Source organism: Orcinus orca, chromosome 9 (genome assembly GCF_937001465.1).
Source record: "Orcinus orca chromosome 9, mOrcOrc1.1, whole genome shotgun sequence".
Classification (NCBI taxonomy): Eukaryota; Metazoa; Chordata; class Mammalia; order Artiodactyla; family Delphinidae; genus Orcinus; species Orcinus orca.
In genome coordinates, this window is record NC_064567.1 from 6,592,019 (window position 1) to 6,617,038 (window position 25,020).

The window sequence follows — 25,020 nt, forward strand, 5'->3', positions numbered from 1 at the left end:
TTGTCCGAGAAATGAAAGTTCCAAGTCCCGGAAACCCACCCCTCCACCCTGGGCAAACGGGGACAGTTGGTTCCCCTGGTCCCGAGTTACCTTGACAGCCCCGGCTGGTGCGCTGCAGCTCCCCATGCTGGCACTCACTGTGGGAGGGGGCAGTCAGGGTGGGCTCAGGAGGCAGGACCCAGCCCAGCGCCGTGGGCAGGGAGCTCACGTAGGGGTAACCTGGGTTCTGGGCTCATTTGGAGCAAGAGGAAGCTGGGACCGGGCCCGTGGGGCTTAGCTTGGCCTTCTCTGCGCTGCTGCCCCGGGGAACCCCTCCCCGTCCCTGTTCCACCCTCTGGTCCCAGCGCTCTGGTGCCACCTTCCCCGCCCCCAACACTCACCACTCTTTGCAGCCCAGCTGCAGGTGGTCCCCGGGGGCCAGGGTCACCCCAGCTCCTTCTCCTGAGATGTGCTGGTAGTTACACTGCTCTGGGGGAATGCAGCCTCCAGCCCTCTCCAGCAGCCCCTGTGCAGAAGGGGAGACGAGGACAGGGCTGTGTGGCAATCATTTCGTCATCCTAGTGCCAGCGCCGTGCAGGGCCCACAGCAGCTGCACGCGTGTGGTGCTCAGCCAGGGCATGGGTGAGCGGCCACGAGGCAGAATGCGAGAGCTGTCAAGGCCCCGAGTACCGCAGGTCTGCAGGAGAGGGGTTCATCTTGGACGTCACGGAGGGAAGGAGGCGTGGGGGTGGACAGGGGGCCCCTCCTCCTGCAGCTCCTCCCCAGCCCCCCGCCCCCAAGCCGTCACAGTTCTCCCACTTGGCAGCCGCAGGCCCAGCTGTGGCTTTGTGTCCGCTTGTAGCTGCCCCCAGGCACAGTGGGTCTTGCCCACCTCCTGCCCTAGCTGCCCTCTGTCTCTGCCCCTCTGCCTCCCATCTGCCAATCCCTGGAGCACCTGCCAGTGCCAGGCCCCGAACCCTATGCAGCTCCCTGGCTCTCCACGGTCCAAACCAGTTGCTGCAGCCTGTATGGAGGGTCTGACCTGAGCCAACTCATCTCCAGGCCCAAGGGTCTGACCCCCCTCTCCCAGAATGGACAGGTGAGCCCCCGGGTCAGCGCCGGCAGCTCGCAGCTCCTGCAGCAGCGAGGCAGTCAGCACACAGGAGCACTGCTGCGGGGAGCGCAGGAGAAAGTGCAGTGGCACAGGCTGGAGCCACCTGCCGGGTGCCAGCTCTCCGCATCTGTGCACATCCTCGGAAGGCGCGTGGGGAGAAGGAAGCGGGTAGGGGAGGACGGTAGGGGGCAGGGGTGAGGCCCTGGGCCCTAGGAGAGCATTTCCGGCAGCGAGTGGGACTGTTCACCTGTGTCAGGGGTATGAACGTGAGCGATGCAAGGCTATGGGCCTGATCGGAGATGGCCAGGCACATTCCTGTACAGAGCACTTAGCCAGGACACGGCAGGGTCAACAGAGGCCCTTCTAGGATGGGACGGGGGAGCGGGGAGCGAGGGAGGAGGAAAGGGTCTCAGCCAGGAACCAGGACACCTGAGTCTGAGTCTAACTCTGCCAGTAACTGTCTCCTGACTTGGTGTGTCCCTTCCCCTCCCTGGGGTTCAGTGTCACCAGCTCTAAGTCAGGAGGCTTAGAGGCTGCCAGAGGCCACAGGGTCTGCAGAAGTGAGAGCTGACAGGGAAGGGGAGAGGCGTGGGTTCCAGGCAGGGTGAGTTCTAACCGGGACACAGGCCAAACGGTGCAGGAAGGTGCCTTCGGGGCAGTGACGGCCCTCCTCACAGCCAGCGGAGAAGCAGCCCACCTGGCGAGTGATGTGGGCGCAGGAGAAGGGGCAGCCCTCGCCGGGCTGGCACTCCCGGTGCAGACGCCCGGCCGGGCAGCCTGCCTCTGAGGCAGCACCTGCGTCAGTGCCCAGCTCCGGCCCCGCTGCCCTCGCTGCCTCCTGTGCCCACCCCGCGGCCTGCCTCTGCTCACCCTGGCGCCCACCCCCAGACAGGCCAACAACACCCTCCCGAACCTGCCCCTCAGGGCCCGTGCCACGCCCGCTCCTGCGGTCCCCGCACACCTCAGCACAGCCCGAGTCTACCTCCTTCCTCCTTCACTTGCCCATCACTGGCCTGGGTAAGGGGCAGCCTGTGGGGATGGCGTGGGAGAGGTCAAAAGGCACCTGTGAGTCAGGGTCAAAGGCCAAAGTGGGAATCAGCTCAGTCGGAGTGTCCAGGGCAGAGCCTGGGCTGGGACTCACCTCTGCAGACCTGGGTGCAGCAGATGCGGCTCAGGTGGGTGGTCTGGGGCAGGGTGGCCGGGCGCAGCGCCGGGAGCACAGCTGCTCCCCTCCTCTACACGAAACACTGCCGTCCTCCCAGGGGCCCCAGGAGCCCCGCACCTCCCAGCACTGCAGGATGCCCGCCACACAGGTGCTGGGGACAAGGAAGGCGGCTTCAGAAGACAGGGCCCTGCCCCCTTCCCCGAGGGCCCTACTGCCCGGCTGGCAGTCCACCCCCTCCCTGGCTCACCCTCCCGGCTCACCAGTTGTCACACGGTCCAGTCGCCACCTCCCCGGGCTCCAGGTTCTCCCAGGAGCTGAGCCCAGACCCTGCGGACCGGCTCTGGTTCTCAGGGATCCCTGAGGACACAGGAGTGGGGGCGGACACTTCAGACGGCTCAGCCCCATCAATCCCTCCTCGTACCCTCCTGCCTCCTCCCTCCTCCCTCCCTCCCTCCCTCCCTACCAGACTCCACCCCATGGGGACCGGGATCCTGGACGCAGGAGATGGAAGCCCCAACCTGGACCAGCCCAAGGATGCAGGAGTTGCCCATTCCCATCCCACAGTCCCAGGTTGGCCCCTGTGGGCAGAGCGGCAGGGGCCAGGCAGGCGGGTGCTGCCATGCTCAGGGGGCCATTGGGAGGGGGAGGGGAGGCACTGACCCATGGCTCCGGGCTGGTACTGGCAGCGGCATTGGGCTGGGGACACACAAAGGCCGTCCTGGGACAGCTGGCCAAGGGGCACCCACAGCTGGGCTGGCAGCCTGTTGAGCCTGGCTGGCACACGACCCCGGGGGACAGGTCCCGGCAGGAGCGGGGGCAGGGCTGCCCACAGGGGAGAAGACCCTAGCCACCTGCACAGTCTACAGCAGGAGGGAAGCAGAGAGGGTGGGTGCTGAGGGGGTCCACCCTGGGGGATGGCCCTCCTGCTATGCCCACCACCCGCTCGGACCTTCACCCTGCCCCAGTTCCACGGGGTGAGTGACCTAAGGGCTGTCCCTCAAAGAAAGTGACATGCAAGTGTGTATGTGGGGTGTCAAAGGTCAGAGGCAGCATCTCTAGCCTTACAAGGGACCCCCCAGAGCTCCACAGAAGCCCTCACCTGTGCATTGAGTAGAACTGTCCTGGCAGGGGCGACTCTGCCTGTGGCCCCAGGGCAGGGCCGGCCTCCCTCAGAAGTGGGGGGCCAGCTACATGCTCGGCTCTGATGGGACTGCCCCAGGCAAACGTCACAGGGAGACCACGGTCCCCATGGGCCCCAGCCTCCATCCACTGTGCCAGGAAGACAAAATCATCCAGCTGCCTTAGGAGGCCCACGAGGTCCCAGCCTATTGGGATTGGAGCAGCCTAGTGGGGCATCTCACCTGGGCACTCGGGGGCTGGCGCAGGTCTCCCTCTGATGCTGGGCCCCTGCCTCCCCCGCCTCCCCAGGGCTCGGGACCCCTCCATGCTGAGGAACCGGGCAGGTGCAGGCCCTGGAGCGGGTCCTCGTCTGGCCCCGGCAGGGCTGGGAGCACGCCGTCCTCTCTGACCACGGGCACCAGCCTCCAGGCACTGTGGAGGCGAATGGCAGGCATTGGGGTGCAGCCATCCCTCCCCTGGACCCAACTCTCTCTGCGCCCCTGGGCTGCTTCTCCTCACCTTCCCTGGAGCGGGGTGCATACCTGGGCAAGGCAGGTCTGTGCAGGTCAGCCTGCCCTCTGAGCAGGTGCTGGGCGGGGCACGCAGGCACAGGAGGGAGAGGGCAGCTCAGTCCCGCCGGGTCCTCCGCACACACCCCTCCCAATCGGCCCTCCCTTCCATCCGCCTGGCCCCATTTCCCTCTGAGGTCTCAGTCACCTTCCCCGTCCTCTAGCGCCTCCAGCCCCTGCTCCCTGACCCACTCAGGGCCCTCTCAGGTGTCCTGCGGACTCTGTCCTATGGGGAAATGATCACAGGTTGCTGCTGCTGACAGGGGCCAGACAGAGGGAGGAAACACCACACCGCCGCCCCCTTGCCCCTCACAGCACACGCCCAGCCCTCCAAAGTCTCCCAGAACTGCGGAGCTGGCTGCCTCGGTTTCCCCACCTGTCATACAAGGGGTTAGGGGGCCTGCCACACCTCCTCAGGGCTTGTGGGAGCCTAGCGTGCATCCGCTGAGACCGGGAGAGCTCAGGTGCCCGAGACACAAAGTGGACTAGTCCTGTCCTCACCCCTGCACCTGTCCCTGCATCCTGCATCCTACCCACACGGTGCCTTCACCCCTGCGTCTTCATCCTGCCCACATGGTGCCTCACCCCTGCATCCTGCCCGCACACCCGCCTCACCAGCTGTTGCAGCCATCGGGCCTCGCCAGTTGAGCGCCGGGACGGTGCCGCTCCCGGGTCAGCAGGCCCAGGCAGCTGCAGTGGCTGGGCTGCACGCAGACAGCGTCGTCGGCACTCAGCCCCTGGCCCGGCGGTCAGTAACCGCCTGGCTGGCAGTGCCAAACCCAGTGCTGGGGGGCAGCAAGGGAGGGCCCCGGTCAGCGGAAAGCAGGGCCGAGGGGACCGGGAAGGGGCCCCCGGGACGGAAGATGAAGTGGAGGGGGAGGGGGGCAGAGGGGAGAAGGTGCGAGGCTCCAGTTCAGAACTGCTGCGTTCTACACTCAGTTTATGCCGCGCGTCCACCGGAGTTTCTCCTCCAGGGGAGGAGGGGGAGGGAGAGGAGAGCCTGAGAGGAGCTTCCCTGGGCGGAGTGGCCTCCAAACGTGGACCCCATGGAGGGATGAGTGGGGACCGAGGCACCTCCCAGACCTCCTAGAACGTAGGGAGCAGGCGACTGGAAAGCTGGGGGGAGGGGGGCGTTTGGGAAGGCGCTGGGGCTCCCTGGGGGAGGCCGGGACTAGGCACCGCCTCCTCGTCCTGCCCCCGTGTGGGAGCCTCCCGACCTCCCTGGACAGGTCCGAGCAGGGCCTCCAAGCGCGTCCCTTCTCCCCAGCCCTTCTCTCAGCATTTTTGATTCGGGTCGGCTTCCTCACCACCGCGCAGGCGCCGCTGGACAGAGACCCCGGCGGCCTGCCTGTGTCCCTCTCCATGGTCCTGGGCGGGCGCTCAGAGGATAGCCCCACACCCCCGCAGACGCAGGCGCACAGGCGCGCGCACGGAGGCAAGGCCTGTGCGCCGATACGCCCCTGGGGTTTACGATGATACAACGGGATGATTGCCCCTGCCTGTGTGTTTATGCTGCTTCTGTCATAAAACGTTTAAACTGAGAAATGTTTGCGGTAAGGAAGGCAAGGGCTGCTGGGTGAGGCTCGCTCCCACTTCTCTCTGGAGCAAGTGGGACCCTGATGGGCGCTGACCCCGCCCCTTTTCACCACTGCGGGGCAATCCCAGGTCAGAAGGGCCACACCCCAAAGCCACACCCTGCCGTCCCGCAAAGTGACCCTCAGGAGCCCAGACTCACCACGAGGTCGTCACAGGAGCAAGGACAGGGAGGGCCACAGGGGCTGGACTCGGCCCCTTGGATGGCCGTGCAGTTGGTCACTGGGGGGAGGGGACAGGATAGGCAGAGAGCTGGGTGGGTCGCCCACCCCGGCCCACCCAGGCCCCTCACCCCGTCATGCTCCCTGCAGCTTTCCCACCTCTGCCCCTTGACCCAGCCCCGTCGCCAGCAGGTACCTGGGCATGGCAGAGCCTGGCAGGCGGCGCCCTGGGCCCGAGGCCCCTCGCAGTAATCCCCCAGGCCCCAGGGTGGGGTCCGGCTCTGGAGGCCGCCCACACAGGAGTGGCGGGGGCTTGGCTGGTGCAAGGCGGCAGGCATCCACAGGGCGCAGAGGCCACATCTGGGCTCCACAGGACTCACGGTCACACCCCAGCAGGAGGCAAGGCTCCTCCTCTGCCTCAGGGCCTGGGCAAGGAGGTGGGGCTGAAGCCAGTGGGGGCAGCAGTGCCAAGCTGGACAGTGTAACGCCGGGGGGCCTGGTGCAGAAGCGGTGCTGGTGGCATCGGGCAGGGCCACAGGAGGCCAAGCACTCGCTCCATGGGGTCCAGGGTGACCACAGGAGCCTGTGCTCCTCAACAAGAGAGGCCACGATAGTGAGAGGCCCGCGCACCGCGATTAAGAGCGGCCCCCGCTTGCCACAACTGGAGAAAGACCTCGCACAGAAACAAAGACCCAACACAGCCAAAAATAAATAAATAAAAATTAAAAAAAAAAAAGAATTTCCAGACCAATCAACATTTTACAAACAGGAAAACAGAGGCCCATACTGAACGCCACTCGCCTGGGGTCACATGCTGGTCACGGGGCTGGCAGAGCAGAGCCACGCGCCCTGAGTTCAGTGCTCTGCAGCAGCAGCCAGGGTGGGAGGGCTGGTCAGTCCCTCTTGGGGCACTGAGCTCTGCACAGGAAGCAGGGCCCTGTGCACTGTCCAGCCACTGCTTGCCCAAGGGACACACACCAGGCACTGGCCCTGGGGACACAGAGATTGACAGCTCAGCCTAGGCACATTCACTTCTCCCCCGGGGTCCCACCTGGGAGAGGCATCAGCTCGGGGCGCGGCTGGGAAGGTTGTGGGGCTGCATGGGAGCTCAGGGAGCAGGGTCCCTGGGGTGACAGGGAGGGGTTGACAAGGCCGTGGGTGGTGTGGGGATAAGTGAGGGCAGGGCGTGGAGGAAGAGGTGGGTGCCTCATCTGTTCAGAAGGAGTAGACACTAGCTTGAGTCTCCTGGATCTTTCTCTTGAGTATTTCCTTCCTTTTAGTTTTCTCCAATAAAAATGTTTTAAAGCCCACTTGTCAAATTTGTGGACATTCCAGAAAAAAAAAAATCTAAGAGAGAAAAGGCAAAAGAGAAAAGGGCAGGGGGAGAGGAAGAACGAAGGAGGGAATTGGGGGAGGACCAGGGGACAGAAAATAAAAAGAAAGAAGAAAATTAACTGAAAGGAAAGAAAAAAGAACGGAAAATTGAAAAAAAACAGAGGGAACGGGGTTAGCGCGCCCTCTACTGGCAGATCCTGGTATCCGTTTTGAGTGTTGGGTGCTTCAAGGTTTCTGAGCAGAAAGCAAGTGCACCCCAGGAAGTGAATTACACTCAGGAAAGACAAAGAGGCAACTGGAAGGAGAACGTAGAACGCCCCCACTCCAGGCTCTAGTTCCATCATAAATCGCCTCTCCCAGCTGAGCCTCAGTCCTCCCATCAGTCAAATGAGCACGAGCCTGGGGGGAGGGACAGGGGTCAGAGTGAACACTACCCCAGCCCACCAACCTCCAACGCCACCGCTACCTCCATCCACCGTCTGCCACCTCCTCCCCCAGCCCTTGCCCCCTCCCCACGCACCAGTGAGGTTCCAGGGCCGTAGCAGGTCCAGCTGCAAGTAGGGGGGCTGGGCGTGCCACTGAGTATAAGCTTCCTCTATGGGGCTCCAGCCCTGCTACCCAGGTGCCTCCGTGGGAGGCCTTAGGATGGCAGCCCAGGTGGGGCACTCCAGCTGCTGGGGCGAAGCATGCAGGCTCCCCTCGGGGAGTTGGGCCAGGCCCAGGGGAGAATAGCAGGGATCTGGGTGCATGAGAGAGGGGCTGGAGCTGGGGGAGGGCAGAGGCTGGCAGAAGCCTGCTAGGGGCATAGATAGGAAGGCACGAGGGGAGTTGGGTGATTTGAAGGGCCCACACAGTGGACCTTGTGGTGTCAACAGGGACAGAAGGCTGGTTCCGGAAAGGCAGGGATGGAGAGGGAACTTAGGCCGGGATGACGTCTAGATGCTTAGGCAAACCATCCTCCCCATGGAAGCAAGAGGTATAGCCCAGCGATCCTGTTTGCCTTCCCAGGTTGGACAACCCTTGGGCAACATCCCCCCTCCGCCCGTGGCCCTTACCTCTGGTGGGAGGCAGAATGTAGGTGATCAGAGGGGCCCCGATCTGGGGGCTTGGGGCTGGAGGGGCCATGTGGCGGACCGTGGGTTGTCTCCTGCGTGGGGAGACTCAGGCTCACACCAGCCCCTGGCCCAGCTCCCTGACCTCTCTCCACTTCCTGGGGCACTTTCTCGCCCACGACTTCCCAGGAGCTTTGAGAACAGCTCCCCAGCTGGAAAAGCCCATCCTCTTTCCCTTGTTGTGAGTTGGGGGTTTTCACTTCCACTGAATACTTAACGTAGAATAAAACCACCAGTCCAAAGCCACTTCAGGGGCCAGGACGGAGCGGCTGCAGTTCCTAATCCAGGGCTGCTGTCGCTAATTGGGTACCCTTGTGGGCACGAGAAAAGGGCATCTCTGGATGGAAGCGGTCCTCCAGGCTAGAGCCTAGCCCCCACTCGCCACGTAACTTGTGCAGTGAACCACCCGTACAACTGTGCGTGCGGGCTCTCTCCTAACCTCAGCAGCCTATGGGTGCACTTTTAAGATATGGAATCTGGACCCAAAGGCACATCAGTTTCTGAGCCTTTGTATCTTCCTGTTTTATTTATAATTCAGTTTCCAAGTAAAGATGCTCTTGAAAAGCCCAACTTTGTCATGGTTGCTCTTAGTGGGAACAGGGAAGGAACCAGATCTGGCCCAGCAGAACCAGAGAAAAGAAAGTGTCCTCAAGGGTGACCTCACAGGGGACGCAAAACCCCAAAAAGGTCAGAGGAGGCGGGCAGAGATTGAGGCCTGGCCTTAGGAGAGCAGAGACAAGCGAGCGCTCTTCCCCCCAGCCCCACCCGAGGGCCCCTTCCTTCCCCAGCATCCAGGACCCAGGCTCCCATCACCCTGAGGCTGGGGTAGCCGGTGCCCCCCACTCGGCGCTGTCACCTGTGGCTCGCTCTGAGTCCTCGCCACCCTCCTCCCCTTGGGGCCCCTCTGCTACCCCGCAGACCCACTCACCAGGCAGGACACAGTGGCAACATGACTCTCCCACTCCCTCCACCAGAACCCAGTCCTGCGGGCACAAGAGTCAGGCCAGACGTGCTGAACTGGCCACCTACCTGGCCCGACCTGCGACCCTGGCCTCTACACACCTCGCCCCGCCCCCGCCGCCCTGGCCCCAGGGCCCCTGTTCCCCCCTCGCCTGGGAGCAGCTGCCCAGCGGGCAGTAGTGGGAGCTGCGTGACGTGCTGCCGTGCAGACACGGGCAGCCCTGCAGGGGCCCTCTCGCCAGCGATCCCCGACTCGGCGGACCCTCGCAGGGCCTCGGCTGGCACCTGGGGAGGGAGGGCCGCCCCTCACCTGCTGAGTGGCTCAGCTAGGCAACCGCCCCATTCTGTTTTGCCCAGAGAGAGGGGTTTCCCAGGACTCAGGACTTTCAGTGATAGAACCTGGAAAGTCCTGGGCCAACGGGGACACTTGGTCACCCCGTCACCCCGACCCCACCCCGAACCCGAGAAACTGCAGCTGGCCCAAGCGAGGGGTATGGAAGCAAGCTATGCCAGTGGAGCGGCCCCAGAGGGGACTGGACAGGTGGATGTGGCTACTCCGCCTACAAGCCTCACCCAGGTACCTCCAGAGGCACAAGGTGCAAACCAGAGGGCCCATACCCGTCCCTGGACTTGTGGGCCCCCTGCACCCCGTTTTTGGACCTCCAGGGCATAAAGCTGATGCAGGAGAAGGCCAGGGATCCCCGAAGATGCGCTGGGAGTCCTGGTGTTTAGACTAATAGGGGCACAGAGTGCGGGGGTCCTTATCTGGGGTCCGTGGTGCCCGTGGAAGCACCCTGAGCACAGGCGGCTTCCCACGTGGGAGCTGGAGGTGAGGTCAAGGTCCCCGCAGGGCCCTGGCGGGTGCAGTAGCTGCGGGCCTTGCGGTGGATGCCCCAGCGCTGGTGACCTCGGCCAGCGAGGCGGGCATTGTTGGCGCTCTGGAAGGACCACTGAATGCTGCGGCTCCCACAGGGGCCCAGGCACTCGGTCCAGGGAGACCAGGATGACCAGCCACAGTTCACTGAGGGAGGGCCAAGCGTCAGGGCCACAGCAGGGCAGGGTGCTCCGCCGGCTGGTCTGGGAGGAGACCAGAGACCCCTCAGGAAGGGCCGGGGGGGCCTCACCGGCACCGTCTGGGTTGGGCCGGCAGCGCCGGGGCCGTCCATCTCGGCAGATGCAGAGCCGGCAGTCGGCCTCGATGCGCCGCCCGCGCCAGTAGCGGGTGCCGTCCACCAGGCAGGGGCACTGCCACAGCCCCACACGCCGCCCCTCGTCACCCAACACCTGCCCTGTGGGGCACCAGCAGCCTAGGGAAGGCCCAGGGCGAGGCTTCTCTGCGGAGAGCTTGGTCCCGGCAGACATGCCCGCTGTACCCCAGGCCCAGAGCTCCCTTACCTGGGCTGCTGCAGGGCGGTCAGGGGGGCACTCGGCCTGACCAGAGATGTCATCACAGGTCAAAGGGCAAGGGGCACAGGGATGGAACACCAGCTCCCCGGAGCAGGTGACATTGGGGCAGCCGTCCTGAGGGCAGGGTCCTGAGATGAAGCCGAACCAGAGGTCATCGAGGGTGGGTCCCCTTCAGGGACGAGCCGCCCACCAGCAGCCCCTCCACACTTCACCCACCTTGCCCTCCTCCCGTCCACTCACTGGTCTGGCGGGTGCTGGGAGGGGCCCCAGGCAGCACGGCACAGGTGTGGGCCCCGTTCCGGGGTGGGCGGCACTGCCACTGCCGGGCCATGGTGCCCCTGCATGGCTCAGAGCATGGGGACCAGGGAGACCAGGAGGTCCATTCACTGTCCACTGTGAGGAGAAAGGGCCGACCGGTGGGGAGGTGGGCCGTGAGGTTGGGCCGGGGACCAGTGCCTTCCTCCCGCCGGCTCTCTGTAGGCCCCGCCCACCCCACTGGCCTCCTGGTGCCCAGGACCCCGCACCTGGGCAGGCGGCCGTGAAGCAGGCCTGAGTCTGGTGCTCGGGGCCCGGGCAGTGCCGCAGCACCGGGAGACAGGGCGGGGAGCAGCGGCGGCTGCAGCCCTGCACCCCGGGCCTGCACGTCTGGCTGCACGGCGCCCATGAGCTCCAGGGGCCCCAGGCCTCACAGCACTGCTCTTCCCAGGAGGGCCCTGCCTCCCCCGCCAATTCACAGTCAGGCTGCCCAGCGCACACCTGGGGAGGGAACGGGGTCAGGGTGACTTTCGCTTTGGGGGCACAGTGGCTCTACCTTCCGCACCACCCGTTCCCCACCCTCACCAGCTGGAAACCGAGGCAGAGGCCATCCGGGTAGGAGTATTCTGGGCCGGGAAGCCCTGTCCTGTTGGGGCCTCCTGGGACTGGCAGCCCCTCTGAAGGGAAGAGGAGAGAAAACAGGTAGGTGGGAGTGAGAGTCACCTCCCAGGGCCCCGCCAGCCGTGGCCTCCATCAGGGGAACAGGGTGCCTACCACAGCCCAGCTCATCCTCGCCCTGCGGACAGTCGGGGAGCCCATCGCAGAGCCGCTCAGGGTTCAGGCACAGCTGGGGAGCCAAACCACAGGGGAAGAGGCTGCCGCAGGGGGGCAGGAGGCTGCAGAGGAGAGCGGGGCAGCCGGAGGCACGGGCTGGGGGTATGAGGCAAAACCCTCAGGGGACACAGCCTGGCTCAGACACCTTTGTGAGGGGTCCAGGAGGGGCAGGCCACAGGGGAGGAGATGGGGCCTGTGGACAGCGCCCAGCCGCCACCAGGTGGCCAGGCCGTGAAGGTCTGACTCGCGGGGACACAGAGGGGACCCCCAGGCCTGGTAGGGAGAAGCTGGGGGGAGCCCCCCAAAACTGCCCCCCACCGCCTGCAGCAGAGCCACTCACTGCCCACCCTCTGATGCATCCAGCCCAGACTCCTCCTGAGATCACAGAGGGCAGGGCTCTGGCAAAAGGGGCGCGGCAGCCCTCTGTGCCAGCCCTGTCACCATGGCCTTGTGGGCCCCTCCCCTCTGCCCACTCTGACCCTACACACAGTGCAGCAGAGTCCCCTCAGGACAGAAGCAGCCCTCCACACGGGCAACGGCCTCGCAGTGCCACCCAGGCTCAGGACCGTGGTCATGGCAGGTTGGGGGGGGACGCGTGGGGCCACAGGCCTCATACCCCTGGCCCCCTTCACACTGCAGAGCTGGGTGGAGAGGAGAGAGGCTTGGGTCCCTGAGGTGCAAGGGCACCAGGGTGCAACAGCAGCAGGCGAGCCAGCCTGAGCGACACTCAGGAGGGCACGGGGGTGCGTGGCGCAGACCCTTGCCGAGCCCCTGCCGAGGCTATGTGCCACGTGCGCGCTCCACAGAGCCGCAGTTTCATCGTGTTTGGTTCATCTAGGGAAGTGGCTGGCGCACAGTAAGCGCTCCACACGTATTCGCCCTTGAATGAATGAACGGCTGGCTCTCAGGCTAGAAGTATCCTAGCAGGAGCTGAACGTGTGGTGGGATTGGGCATCCGGGACCCAGGGTGGGGCACTCACGGCACAGCTCCTGGCTGCGCCAGCGCACGTGGATCCCGTGCCGTGCCGGGAACACTCGTCTGCGTAGGTGGCGATGGCCGAGCAGAGACACTCACAGTCGCCCCCTGAATCACATCTGAGGGAGGGAGCGCTCGGGCCCAGCCCTTCCCCAGGCCTGCTCCTCTCACCTGCGGGTGTCACGCACACACCACTCGAAGTGCTGCTCTGGGGGCACCTCCGCACAGCAGCGGGCAAAGAGCGGCTGCCGCATCACCCCGCAGCGGGCGCGGGCCCAGCCGGGCACACCACGGTGGACCAGCCAGACTCCTCCCTCTTGAACCCCCCCACCCCGGGTTTCCGCAGCTGCCCCTCCTCGCTTCCCCCTTTCCTGCCCATCCTCACGGCGCAGGGGTGCTGCAAGTCCCCTGGCTCGGGGCAGAGAGGATTGAGGCACCAGGAGTGGGCAGCCAGTTCAGCCGTGGGCTCCAGGCAGGACTCCCTGGCGGCTCCGAAGGTCATTACTGGCGTCTCCATCAAAGTCTCCACACAGCCCAGCCACCCGGCCGCGGAACTCGGGGGACAGCTGCACCAGGACCCGGGTGCCCGGACGGAGAGGGCAGCAGGGGGAAGGATTGTGGAGACAGGATCCCGGAGGCCTTCTTTAGGGCAGGGGGCTGGGAGAAGACCTAGGTGCCTATTATGTGGGCCTGCTTGACCTTCCCAGGTAAGTACCACCACCCACCAGGGGTCGCTGGCTCCCTCTTTCGGGGGTGATGATTGGTGGGGATAGAAGAGACCTACCTTTGGGGGGCTAAGGGCAAGAAGTGAGAGCCTACTTTCCGAACTAAACCCAGGTTGGGGGGCGGGGTAGGGAAATTCTCCAAAGGGCAGGATTCCAGACTCCAGGACGGCCTGTGACACCCACCAGCCCCAGAGGCCTCAGTGCAGGCGACTTTTTCCCACAGTGGGGGTTATTTTGATCTCCTTTGATTTCTCAGTAACGGTTATTTCTAAATCGCCAACTGCTTGGGTTTGGGTGGTGGGATGTCAGGAAATGTATTTTTATTTCTTCTTTAAAACTTGGTATTTTTAAACTGTTTCTTTGGTGAGGAGGTATTGCTTTCATAATGAAGAAAAATATAATTATGAAAACATAATTTGGAGACTCTGACCACACATGAGAAGGAGGAACAGTTTGTGGGGAGCTTCAGGGTGGGGGTCAGATGGCTGGGGGCGGGGGCTGCCCTCCATCCCAGAGCAGGGTGAGGCCCAGGCAGGTGGCGAGCTGCAGGAAGAGGCCAGCATGGCGCAGGCTCAGCCCGGAGCCCGTGTAGACCTTGGGGGGCGTTACACTCACCCCATTCACTGTCACTGCCTGGCCTGTGGAGGGAGAGAGACATTCAGGCTCAGCCTTGGAATAAAGGGGCTCCAAGATCCCCACGAGGCCCTCCTAGCCTCCCCTCCAACCTTTCCTTTGCTTCTCTAGCTGTGTGACCTGGGGCTAGTCATTAGACCTCTCTGGGCTTTAATTTCATGGAGCCTTCCAGAATTATGATTCCCAGCCAAGAGAAGAGGCACCAGCCCCACTGCACCGATGGCTAGCAGTGGGGAGACACGGGGAACCCCAGACCTCAGCTACCCACGCAGCTGTGATGCCACCTGGGCTGCCCCTCCCTGGCAACGTCACCCTTCAATGTTGCAGCCACCTCTCAGCATGTGCACAACGGTGCTCTGCAGGCGCATGGTCAGCGCCTTGGTGCAGGTGATGCCACTGGCCCCGCAGGACAGGTCCTGGGCAGAGACTGTGAAACGGCCGCTGGCCCCGCACCAGCAGATACTCACAGGCCCCGGGGAAGGTGAGGGCCAGCCCATCGAATGTCACATACTGGGGGGCACCTGGTGCCTGGCACCGTCCATCGCACCGCTGGCCCATGCAGCGCCACTGCCGACCCTGGCACACCCTGTGGGCAACGGGGAGAGGGGAGACAGATTCACGAAGACAGGGACCTGGAACTGTATCCAGGGGAGGCAGCCGGTCCAGATTCCAAGCAACTCCAGACAGACCCTCAGTTTGGAGAGATGCTGAGGACTCCCGTTGTCCAGGCCAGTCTGGATATCCCACCCACCATCACCCCAGCCCCTAGCCAGGGGTCACTAGGTCACAGGGTTACAGGTCGCGGGCTGGGCATACCAAATGTTATAGTCCTCCTGGATTGAAACATTGGGCGGGTACCACTGCCCACCGTGACGGTAGGGACAGAGCTCGGGAGGTACGCAGCCCTCATCCTGAGCAGAGGCCAGGGACAAAGGGCTCCTTGGCGGACTGCCTGATCCCCCCCCACACCAGTTACACACAGGCAGGGGTCAGGGCAGGGCTCTGGTTCGGGCAGCCCCCTCCAGGACTTACCAGCAACACGGTTCCTGGGGGACAGACACAGCCCCCCATGCTGCCTGGGGGGCAGGAGCCATTGGCACTGGGGCTGTCACAGGTGAGGAGGGAGGCACCAGGGACGTAGACGAGCCCACGGGGGCAGAATGCCCGCGGTGGGGCGCAGCGTTGAGCAGTGCAATTCCACAGGCCCCTCTCCTGGCAGATGCTGCCAGAGGTGGGGAGGCAGGTAAGGGCCAGGCTCACTTCCAGGCCCCTGACTTGCCCTGGGAGAGCCTCAGGATCCCAGGGCTCTGGAGCCCCTAACGTTGAGGGAAAATCCAGCTCTGACACTGGAGACCGGAGCGTCTCACCCCCGACCCCAGTTGTCACAAGCACAGGAAGTGTTTCCAGCACCTGGCCATACCTGGGATAGACACTATCACCCTTTCCTGCCCCAACTCGAATAGAGGCCATTCTCTGGGCTCTGGGGAGGGGCAGAGATATTGAACAACCCTACTCCCAGCACAGGTAGGAAAAGGATTTCACTGAAGTCTCACTCTCACCCACCAAAGCCTGAATCCGGCACAGCCGCTGTAGGTCTGTAACTTGCCTTTATTTCCTAACCCATTGAAGAGCCTCTGGACCACACTCACCTGGAATTCAGAGATCTGGGTTCTAGTCCTTCATCATTAACAAGCTATGTGACTCTGCAGGCTATTTAGCCTATCCAAGCCTCAGTTTCCTCATCTGCAAAATGGGAACAATTCTTCCTCTTCCTACTTTACTAGGTTATTGTAAGAATAAAGTAAGATTAAATAAGGTAATATACGTGAAAGTGGTTTACAGGCCCTGAAGTGCTCCACAACTGAGGGCAAGTTATCAGCATTTTGTCATTCTGACGTGCATGCCATCGGCCCGGAACCCACGGAGCTACATCCCCGGCCCCTTTTCTCTAAGCTCCACCTCTTCACCCCCAAGCATTTTGCCTCCCCCCACAGGTGTTTGCTCTTACCAGTGGTTGCAGTCCTTCATGGTAGCACTGCCAGGGGCATAGCGATGGGCCCCAAGCTGGCAGGGGCATGAGCCGGGGGACACACACTGGCCCTCAGGGTCCCAAAGCAGCCCCAGGGGGGCAATTACAACTGGCCACACAGCTGCCCAGCTCCCCACAGCCTTCAGTCTCCCCACAGTTCCGACCGCACACTGGGGCACACTCCTGGTACTCCTGGCCACCAGGACACAGGACAGCTGGGCACAGAGATGCATGCAGGTCAGGGGCATTGCCACTGCTGCTCTGCCCACCCCTCCGGACCCGCCAGTCCCTACGTCTCTGAAAGAAGGCAAACCCAGCAAACTGCCGAGGTCAGAGGTCCTTCTGGGGACCCTCCCCTGCTGCAAAGCCATTGGATCCCACTGAGCCATTCCTAGAAGGTGCTGGAAGAAAGAGCCTGGGGATGGGGCTGGCCGGCTGAGCAGACTCACGGCAGAGGGTCTGGTCTCTCCAGGAAAGCAGGGCACCCTCCTGGGCACAGTGCCGAGCATAGGCAGCGAGCACGGGGCACAGGCAGTCCCCGCCGTCGGTGCAGCCACACACAGGTGCCAAGCAGCGCAGGTGGAACCGTGCCCTGTCCACCAGCCCGTGGCACTCCTTGGAGGGAGATGAGGAAGGGGGTCGGCTCCTCCCCCACGGATTCCCCTGTCTTCTCTGGTCCCCACTGCCACCTCCCAGTGCTCAGCAGTCCTGGCACGGCACCAGGGCCCTCCCGGTAGCCCAAGAGGAGGGCAGGGCAGGCGCTGACCCCATTTTACAGGTGCAAACAGGAGTGCCCCCAAGCTGGCTACCTGGAAGACTGGGCCATGCAAGATGGCACAGGCTGCCTCCACGAAAATGTGACGCTGAGTGTGGGTGCTGCAGCGGGAAAGTGGGGCGCTGTCCTCCGAGGGGCACCTTCCCTCGCCTGCCACTTGGAACTTGCTAGCAAAGGCGGCAATGCTGGTCTCCACGTTGCCAGCAGGAGTCAGGAAGTCATCCTGCTGGTTCCAGGCCCTCTGTGGCTTCGCCCAGCCACTCACCCGCCCTCTGGCACACCTGGAGGGCATGGCGGGCGTCCAGGGTGATGTAGGCTGCAGGGTCAGACGCTCCCCAGAGGACGCGGGCCCCAGGCCAGCGCAGCAGCAGGAAAGTGGAAGAGGCGCCGGGAGACACTGAGGCCCCCAGGGCCGCTCCAGGGCAAGACCACATCCTGCCCGTCCACCAGTACTGCTCCTGCAATAGGGGGTCTGTGAGGGGGCCACCCCCAAAGGGCTGGGCTGGGCTGATGACGGTGGGGGAGGGCACATTGCAGGATGGGGCTGTGAGAAGGGGAAGGACCTGGGGCAGAAGGGGGGAGGGCCTGTGTCATGGTGGGCTGCCCACCCTGAGCAAGGGGAACTGGAGTGACCCCTGGGAGGTCACGCATCCCACCTACAACCCCCACGTGACCCTTCGCACCCACTTTGCCTTTGCCCCTGGAGTCAGTGTGCAGGAGGGGCTGGAACTGGGCCCTGGCTGTCCAGAGCTGGGAGGGGCCTGCCTGCCTTGGTCACCCCAAGAGGCCTTTCAGATCCCTCAGAACATTATGAATTGTATTTTCCCCTCAGGATGGGGCAGAAGATGCCTTGGGAAATTTCCACAGGACTTTATGTCTGCTTCAGAGATGGCAGAGTGAGGGGGAAGTTGAGGCAGTGATTTGGGCTGAGGGAGTCGCGGGAGAGTTGGGCTCAGGAACCACAGGGCAGTGTGGATGGAGGGTGCTGGACAGAGCCCAAGTCCACAGGGAGAGGAGAGATGACAGGAGGCCCCTGGGGCCTGAGCCACACTCCAGAGGGTTGCTGGGAGCAGAAGGCCTGGTAGGTAGGTACCCTGAGAGCTGAGGCCACCTGAATCCCTGAGCTGGACGTGGGTGTCCCCCAGGGAGACCGAGATGGCGTGGAGGCAGCTCCCAGCATTGCAGTCCCCGTGCTCCAGTACAGTCAGTAGCGGCCTCTTTACGAAGTCCTGGGGCCGATGGTGAGGAACATGGTGGCGGTGGGGCAGACCCTGAGAGCAGCTCCTGTTCTACTGGTCACCAACGGCACACACTGGGGCAGCTTCCACGCAGCACGTACGCTGACCGCCTGCCAGCCAGCCAGACTCTGTGAGGTAAGGGGCTTAACCCTCACCAAGGGCTGGCATATGTGACGTGTGTGTGCGTGCGCGTGTGCGTGCTCGCGTGCACCCGCCCGTGGAGGGGTGTGTGTGCATGTTTGGGCAACATGTCTCCTCTCCCTCCTCCCTGTGGGTATGTACGCTCGTCTCTATGTGTGCCCGTGCACACACACACGCTAAATCTATGTGCACACGTGTGAGCATGTCATGTGCGAGCTCCTGTTTGTGTGTAAGAAGGTGGCCTGGGCCTGGAGCTGGGAAGTCACCTAACTTTATTGGGGGAGGGCTGGGAGAAAGGAGGACCCTCATTTCCCCTGGGGTTGTTTTACAGGAAGTAGCGTGTGACAAGCCCAGCTGTCCCGTGTGTGAGAAAGGACCGTGAGGTTGGGTTTTGTTCTGGGCCCCTGGGCTGGGGTGGCGATGACGGCGGGACTTTCACAGGAACCTAAGGAGGAGGCAAGAACCCAAAGGGCAGGCTTGTGGGTCTGCGGCTGCCATCTTCCCTCCAGAGTCGTTTCTCTCTCAGCTTTTCCCCGGACGACTGTGTGTTCTGTTTATTTAGTGGTTTGCTTACAGTCCCTTCTCCCCCAAAGCACCCCTGCGAGGGCCCCCGCTCTGGCACGACACCCCGCTCCCTGACTTGGTCCTCTGGACACCTGCACCAGGCTGAAGCGGCGACCTGCGCGGCCGGGGAAGGAGAAGCTCCGCCCATCGAAGGTGAGGTAATGCCCGTCCCCGCCCACCGCGCCCTCGGCGGGGCACGGCGCCTGCGCGCAGAGCCAGCGGCCGTCCTGGCCAACGCTGTGGGCGCGAGGGACTGGAGAGCGCGCTCCGGATCGGCCCCACGGCGGAGGCGGGGGGTGGGGGTGGAGTGGAGGGGGGTGGGGGTGGAGTGGAGAGGGGGTGGGGGGTGGACTGGAGAGGGGGTGGGGGTGGAGTGGAGGGGGGAGGGGGGTGGGGGGTGGAGTGGAGGGCGTGGAGGGGGGGCTGGGGGGTGGAGTGGAGGGGGTGGAGGGGGAGGGACCGAGCTGGAGACGCCCTCCTACCCCCCCAAAACCCTGGTCCCTCCCTCCCCCAGCAACCCCTTCTCCCCGTTAGCCCTAGAGGTCAACTGATGGAGGTCACCGGCTAGGTTTTTAAGCAGGGCCGTCACTTATGCCTTGAGAGGTCACAGGTCTCTTGTGAGGCAGGCCCCAGAAGGGAGGCAGGTTGAGGAGATAGCATAAGGGAGGGATCAGAGGGGACCAGGGAGCCTCCAACCCGAGCGAAAAGGCCAGCAAGGCCCGTGGACCCACATCAGGCTGCACAGCTGGTGCACGGTGTCACCGGGGTCGTAGCGCCGGCGTCGGTGGTAGCAGGGCCAGCGGGCGGCAGGCACACAGAGGGCGCGGTCCCAGAAGAGGCCGGGCGGGCACTCGCAGCCGCTCACGCACTCTTCCCCGCAGGACCCCTCGCCCCCGTCGCCCACTGCCGAGCAGCTGGGCGGGCAGGCCCAGGCGCAGTCCGAGCACAGCCGACCCCCTAGGCACAGGTGCTCTGCGGGCACAGGAGTGGCTGTGAGGTCCAAGGAGCTTCCCTCCCCCCGTCAGATCCCGCTGCCGCTGGAGAGCCAGCAGGCCTTGGCAGCCCCTCCGAGAGGGGCGCTCAGGGGGTGGCGGACCCCTCAGGAAACAGGAGCCACGTGACGGCCCACGGTCAGTTCCCAGTTCCACAGGGTGGGGAGGCCAGAGGCTGTGCACAGAGGGACAGGCGGGAGCCCTACCGCAGAAGCCGGGCTTCCTCCAGCGCACGTGAATGCGTCGCGCCGCACGATCCTGGGCGTAGCTGGCCAAGGTGGGGCACGCGGCCTCCAGCCGCTCCTCCCGCCCACTGCCTGCTGGGGCCCCAGCACGGTAGGCAAAGAGGAAGGCCTCGTGGTACTCAGCAGGGGGCACCTGCCGAACCGGGACAGCCCCTCAGCCAACCAGCCTTCTCCAGTACTCATCAGCGCCTCCCTCCTCTTGCTTCCAAAATGCCCTGGTTTATAACCAAACAGGTGAACACTGCAAGGGACCTTAGAGATAATATATAGGAGCCTCCCAGAGGGGGCGCCCTGACCGACGGCCCAAAGCAATTTGGTGCCTGGACCAGGTGCCCCGTTTGGCAGCTCCCCAGCACTCCCCCTTCCCACCCCTCCAGTGCCTGATGCCACCTCCACCCCCACCCGTACCTGGGCATGGCATTCCCTGCATGGACCGTCCAGCAACTGATGGCACACATCCTGGGCTGCAGCCTCGTAGCGCAGTGGTTAAGAATCCGCCTGCCAATGCAGGGGACACGGGTTCGAGTCCTGATCCGGGAAGATCCCACATGTCACGGAGCAACTAAGCCCGTGCACCACAACTACTGAGCCTGCGCTCTAGGGCCCGCGAGCCACAACTACTGAGCCCGTGTGCCACAACTACTGAAGCCCGTGTGCCACAACTACTGAAGCCCGCGTGCCTAGAGCCCGTGCTCTGCAACAAGAGAAGCCGCCTTAATGAGAGGCCTGCGCACCGCAACGAAAAGTAGCCCCTGCTCACTGCAACTAAAAACAAGAAAACCCACGTGCAGCAACGAAGACCCAACGCAGCCAAAAATAAATAAATAAATAAATAAAAAATAAAAGAATTCTAACTGCCTGTCAGGGGAGCAGGTGACGGCCGGGGCTGTGCCTTTCCCGCAGGCTGGGGTCTGTGGACCCACCGGGGAGTTTGTGGCTGGAGCAGCTGTGGCAGGGCTGGGAGTGGCCGTCCCGCCAGCTGTGTCCCCAAGGCCAGGCTCAGCACTCCTCCAGGCCCCACAGAAGCGTTAGCTGAGCCTGCCCTCGGCTGGCACAGTCATGTGGCAAAGCAGTGGCCCTGAAGGCTGGCTTCGGCAAGGGCTGTGGTGGGTAGAAAGAGAGAATGGGCAGAGCCAGATGGTCAGCCTGGACCGGACTTCCCTCCCCAGGCGGACTGCCACCTCCAGGCAACCCTGGATCTGGGCTAATCTCAGGCGCTTACCCAGGGTGCAGTGGGTGCTCCCCACCTCCCCCCCCCCCCTGCCCCCAGCCTGGGCAGCAAGCCCTCACCGTCAGGTTCCGTGCAGCAGGCCTGGTTTCCGGGGGCCTGGGTCCACCAGGTAGGGGGAGGGGAGAAGATGTTAGTGTTCAGCCCCATCCCTGGGAATGGCCTGGGACATTCAGTCTGGTCACCTACTCTCCGAGAGGCTTTATCGTGTAATTTTCCCTTCTTGGTCTCCATTTCCAAAGCGAGAATGATCTCGGGAAGGCGGACTGAAGGGGGGGCACGGGGAGCAGGCATCATGACTCTCCCTGTGCTGCCCACGGAAGTGCCCACTCATCCCCCACCCCCACCCTCCGCCCCTCTGGAGCCCACCCACGACCTGCTTCCCAAATGCCCGCTTCTCCAGGTCACCGCTCAGTCCTCCCCTACTCTAAGGATGTCACCCCACGGCTCTCTCCTGCTCGGCAGGTAGCCCAGCCTCCACGTCACTCACTTGTAGATGGGGCAGAGCCCCACACAGCCACTCCAGGTCAAGTCCAGCCGCCAGCCCTGGCGCTGGTAATGATGGAGGCTGGTGCAGGGCACCAGGTCCTCCTGACGGGGGGTTACTTCCTCCTCCACCAGGATGGTCTCTGTCCACTCACACCACCGCCTGCCCATAGATGGGGAGCGACAGCTGCGGCCACTGTCCGCATCTGTCCGGGAGGCCCTATCCTGTGACCCCACTCCCCGTGGAGAGTTAGTTAGCTGAGGGGGAGGCTAAGTTACGCAGGCTGAGAGAAGGGGGTGCGGGAAGGAGTCTGGCTGCCCCAGAGGGGCCTGGGCCTGCGGCAGGAGGAGAAGGACCTTAGTCCGAGGAGCCCCAAGGTGGGCTGCTTACCCGTTAGCCAGTGCCCATGCCGTCCCACAGAGGAGGGCAGGGAGCAGCATGGCGACCCTCAGGTCACCTTTGGGGGCTGTGAGGCTTTGGGGAGCCAATGCTGTGGCAGGTGAGCAGAGGCTGGGGCTGGCCTCCCCAGCCCCACACTGCTGCTACTGCAGCCTGGGGTCAGTGTGTCCAAGGCGGCCTGAGACAGCGAGCATGAGGCCCGTGGCACTGGGGAGGTGTTATCTCAGCCCCATGCCCAGCTGCCCAGAACCAGATTGGACCTGCCTGCACATGGCGCAATCCCCTCAGAGGCCAGCTGAGGCCAGCTCTCCCTGGAAACAATCCCCTTCCTGTGTGTGTGAGTGAGTGAGTGAGTGTGTGTGTGTGTGTGTGATGGGGGGTCCGTGTGTCCCTGATAGTACACTCTCAAGCCCTACCACCAATTAACGTGGACAGGGGCAAGCCACACTCTCTTTCTGGGACTCAATTTCCTTACCAGTAAAAACCTCAGGGGCCTCCCGGGGAATCACAGGTGGGACAGGGGCTCCACGAATACTTTGAAATTGTGTGTGTGCATGTTTTTCTGATGACAGTTCCATAACTTTTATTAGATTCTCAAGGGGGGCCGTGACCCCACAATAGTGTTAAGAGTCACAGGGCCACGGCCTTCCAGCCCTCAAATCCTGAGTGTACGATCCTCTTCCCATCCCTTTCCTGCTTCTCCTGCCAAGCACTCCAGAAACGAGGGTCAGTGAGCAGAAGGAATGGGGTTTCCAGGGCGATTGGACTGTTTGCGGACAGGGGGGTGGCATGCGCCCTTCCCTCTGTGCGGTCTGACTTCTTACTGAGGGTGATCATTTGTGGCTGGCGGGGTCCACCTGCTCTCCTAGGGTCCCTGGGATCCAGAACCAGGAAGCCCAGATAGGGGAAGGAGAGCCAGCCTCAGGGAGGAGTGCCTGGGCTAGAAAGTGTGGGGGGCAGGGGGCAGAAGGGCCTGCAGCCAGCTCCCCTAGCCCTTGGGGCAGGGCAACCGGATGGGATAATCTGAGCAGACCATCTGGTTGGAAGAGGGTTGGGCAGCAGCTCGCTCCCCAGGGGAATCCTGGTTACATCCTGGTTACCGGTTACCAGCTCCGAGGACACCCAGGCTGGAATGTGGCCAGAGCCTCAGATCCTGTAACCCTCCAACCCCTAAACCTGACGTGCCTGCAAGCAACCCACACAGTCACCCCACCTGTGGTGGGCAGGGTTGGGGGGGGGGGCTGCCGGGAACCAGAGCCCTGCCAGACATTCTTCCAGGCCGACCCTTGGTCCTGGGCCAGGAGAAGGCACAGTGAATCCCTCAGGGAGCTCTCGGAGGGGGTCCTCGGAAAGGTCCAGGGTCAGGCCGTGGACACCCAGCTGTTCCCAGCCTGTCACACATGCACACCTGGACACTCTCCCTCTGGCACCTAACACACACTCGCACTGCAGGTCTTACAAGGACAGACCGAGGTGCCTGTGCCCCATCCTGGCACACAGTGATGTGTTCTGCTCCCAGGGCCGTCCTGCAGCCCGATGACCAGGCCAGACACCGAGCGGCTGAAGCAGCCCATACAGAAGGTAGAAGAGCCCTCCACAGCTGATTCCGAGGCACCCTGTGCTCTTCCAGGCATCACCTGTTCTTGTCCCCCTCATCCTAAGCATCAACAAATGCTGATGTGCCCCTGCTGCATGCTGTGCTTCTCTGTGCCCTGGTGTCCCCTCCAGGTGATGGGGTGTGGAAGCCAGGGGAGGCTGCTCTTCACACCGAGTCATCCCCACCCCTCCCGGAAAAGCCACACGTGGATTGGGGAGAAATACAAGTCACATCCTTCCCTCTAAAGAGGCCAGGAGGGAGGAAGCTAGAACCCAGAGGAGATTGGAGAAAGAGATTAGAGAGGGAGGCCTGGAATAACCAGCCCACATTTTAGATGGGGGAGGACGGGATACGGGGAGCTTTCAGGGGTTGGGGTGCCCAAGTGGCAAAGCTGAAGAGAAACGTCACAACCAGGGGCAGGGATGTCTGAGGGCTGAGGGCACCCCGCCACACCCGACTGGCAGAGGTTTCCAGCCGGGTGGGAGGATCCGCTCCCCACCACGCCCAGGGGACTCTGCCCTCGTCAGCAGCGGCTCCCCTGGATGCCGCCCCGGGGAGTCTTCACCCCATCCAACTCCGGCCTCACCCCCGACGCCTCCTCGCCAGCCCTGCCTTTTCCCAGGTGACCTGGTTCAAAGCTCCCATCCCAATTTCTACTTCGAAGGTCACGTTCTTAGCAGGCACTTGGGCCCAGCCTGGTCTCCTTCGGGCTCTCCTCACCGCCCCCAAGGGACCCGGCTCCCGCGGTGGGTCTAAGATCGGTGGGGGGCGGGGGAGTACGGGTCTGGGTGGAGCCGAGTGGGATCAGCGTGGAGAGCGGGGGCAGGGCCGCAGGTTCCCAGACCGACCCCACCGACCGACAGTCGGGGACTCGATCCCGCCGCGGGAGCGCGGCGCAGACACATTCCGCCGGACACTTGCGATTCAAAGACAGCAGCGCAGACACTAGCTCCCTTCCCCTTAACAGGCCCCCTCCTCTTCCCCCCAACTCCACACCGCCCCCCGACGCCCCGCGCTCCACCTTTCCCCTGGCTCCTCCCTCCGCGCCTGCCGGCACCCTCCCTCGCAGCCCGAGTGCCCTTCCTCCTTGCCTCCTCTCCCTCCTCCACCCCTTCCCCCCGCACTCCTCTCCCCCCACCCCTTCCCCTCCCCCGTCCTTAGCTCCCACTTTCCATCACCTACTGCGGGCCGTCGTTCCTCCAGACCCTCACCTGCTCGCCTGACCCGCTGGGCACCCTCTCCACTCCTGGGCACCCTGTCCCCGACCTCCCCCACTGGCTGCCCCGCTGCCCCCTCCCGCCTCCTCGCTCCCCTCCCCCTCCCGGGCGCCGCTTCCCCGCTCCCGCTCCCTCCGCGTCTTTTCCTCTCCCCTCCCCGCGAAGTTTCGG

The 25,020-nt window shown here is 63.6% G+C and overlaps 1 protein-coding gene across 1 annotated transcript in view; it reads right to left on the reverse strand.

Moving 5' to 3' along the window:
* Positions 1-24,729, reverse strand: part of SSPOP (SCO-spondin) — a 28,105-nt gene extending 3,376 nt beyond the window's left edge. The window contains 57 exon segments of the mRNA XM_049714996.1: positions 91-137; positions 381-505; positions 1,022-1,302; positions 1,631-1,876; positions 2,235-2,273; positions 2,276-2,409; positions 2,519-2,615; positions 2,919-2,993; positions 2,996-3,118; positions 3,358-3,408; positions 3,411-3,527; positions 3,620-3,633; positions 3,635-3,809; positions 3,920-3,966; positions 4,562-4,731; positions 5,682-5,761; positions 5,897-6,012; positions 6,050-6,451; positions 6,453-6,690; positions 7,308-7,497; positions 7,662-7,774; positions 8,091-8,182; positions 8,961-9,130; positions 9,260-9,327; positions 9,330-9,392; positions 9,967-10,128; positions 10,232-10,642; positions 10,731-10,907; positions 11,039-11,521; positions 12,086-12,244; positions 12,584-12,629; positions 12,632-12,698; positions 12,751-12,872; positions 12,959-13,051; positions 13,053-13,167; positions 13,810-13,942; positions 14,269-14,384; positions 14,386-14,523; positions 14,754-14,848; positions 14,970-15,159; positions 15,946-16,064; positions 16,066-16,181; positions 16,416-16,581; positions 16,776-16,980; positions 17,021-17,127; positions 17,129-17,199; positions 17,853-17,970; positions 18,777-18,921; positions 19,416-19,656; positions 19,883-20,054; positions 20,330-20,404; positions 20,786-20,936; positions 20,938-21,022; positions 21,144-21,165; positions 21,167-21,248; positions 21,640-21,798; positions 22,027-24,729. Coding sequence (XP_049570953.1) covers positions 91-137; positions 381-505; positions 1,022-1,302; positions 1,631-1,876; positions 2,235-2,273; positions 2,276-2,409; positions 2,519-2,615; positions 2,919-2,993; positions 2,996-3,118; positions 3,358-3,408; positions 3,411-3,527; positions 3,620-3,633; positions 3,635-3,809; positions 3,920-3,966; positions 4,562-4,731; positions 5,682-5,761; positions 5,897-6,012; positions 6,050-6,451; positions 6,453-6,690; positions 7,308-7,497; positions 7,662-7,774; positions 8,091-8,182; positions 8,961-9,130; positions 9,260-9,327; positions 9,330-9,392; positions 9,967-10,128; positions 10,232-10,642; positions 10,731-10,907; positions 11,039-11,521; positions 12,086-12,244; positions 12,584-12,629; positions 12,632-12,698; positions 12,751-12,872; positions 12,959-13,051; positions 13,053-13,167; positions 13,810-13,942; positions 14,269-14,384; positions 14,386-14,523; positions 14,754-14,848; positions 14,970-15,159; positions 15,946-16,064; positions 16,066-16,181; positions 16,416-16,581; positions 16,776-16,980; positions 17,021-17,127; positions 17,129-17,199; positions 17,853-17,970; positions 18,777-18,921; positions 19,416-19,656; positions 19,883-20,054; positions 20,330-20,404; positions 20,786-20,936; positions 20,938-21,022; positions 21,144-21,165; positions 21,167-21,248; positions 21,640-21,798; positions 22,027-22,076 — 7,864 coding nt within the window. The 5' untranslated portion in view covers positions 22,077-24,729.
* Between the last annotated feature and the right edge of the window lie 291 nt (positions 24,730-25,020).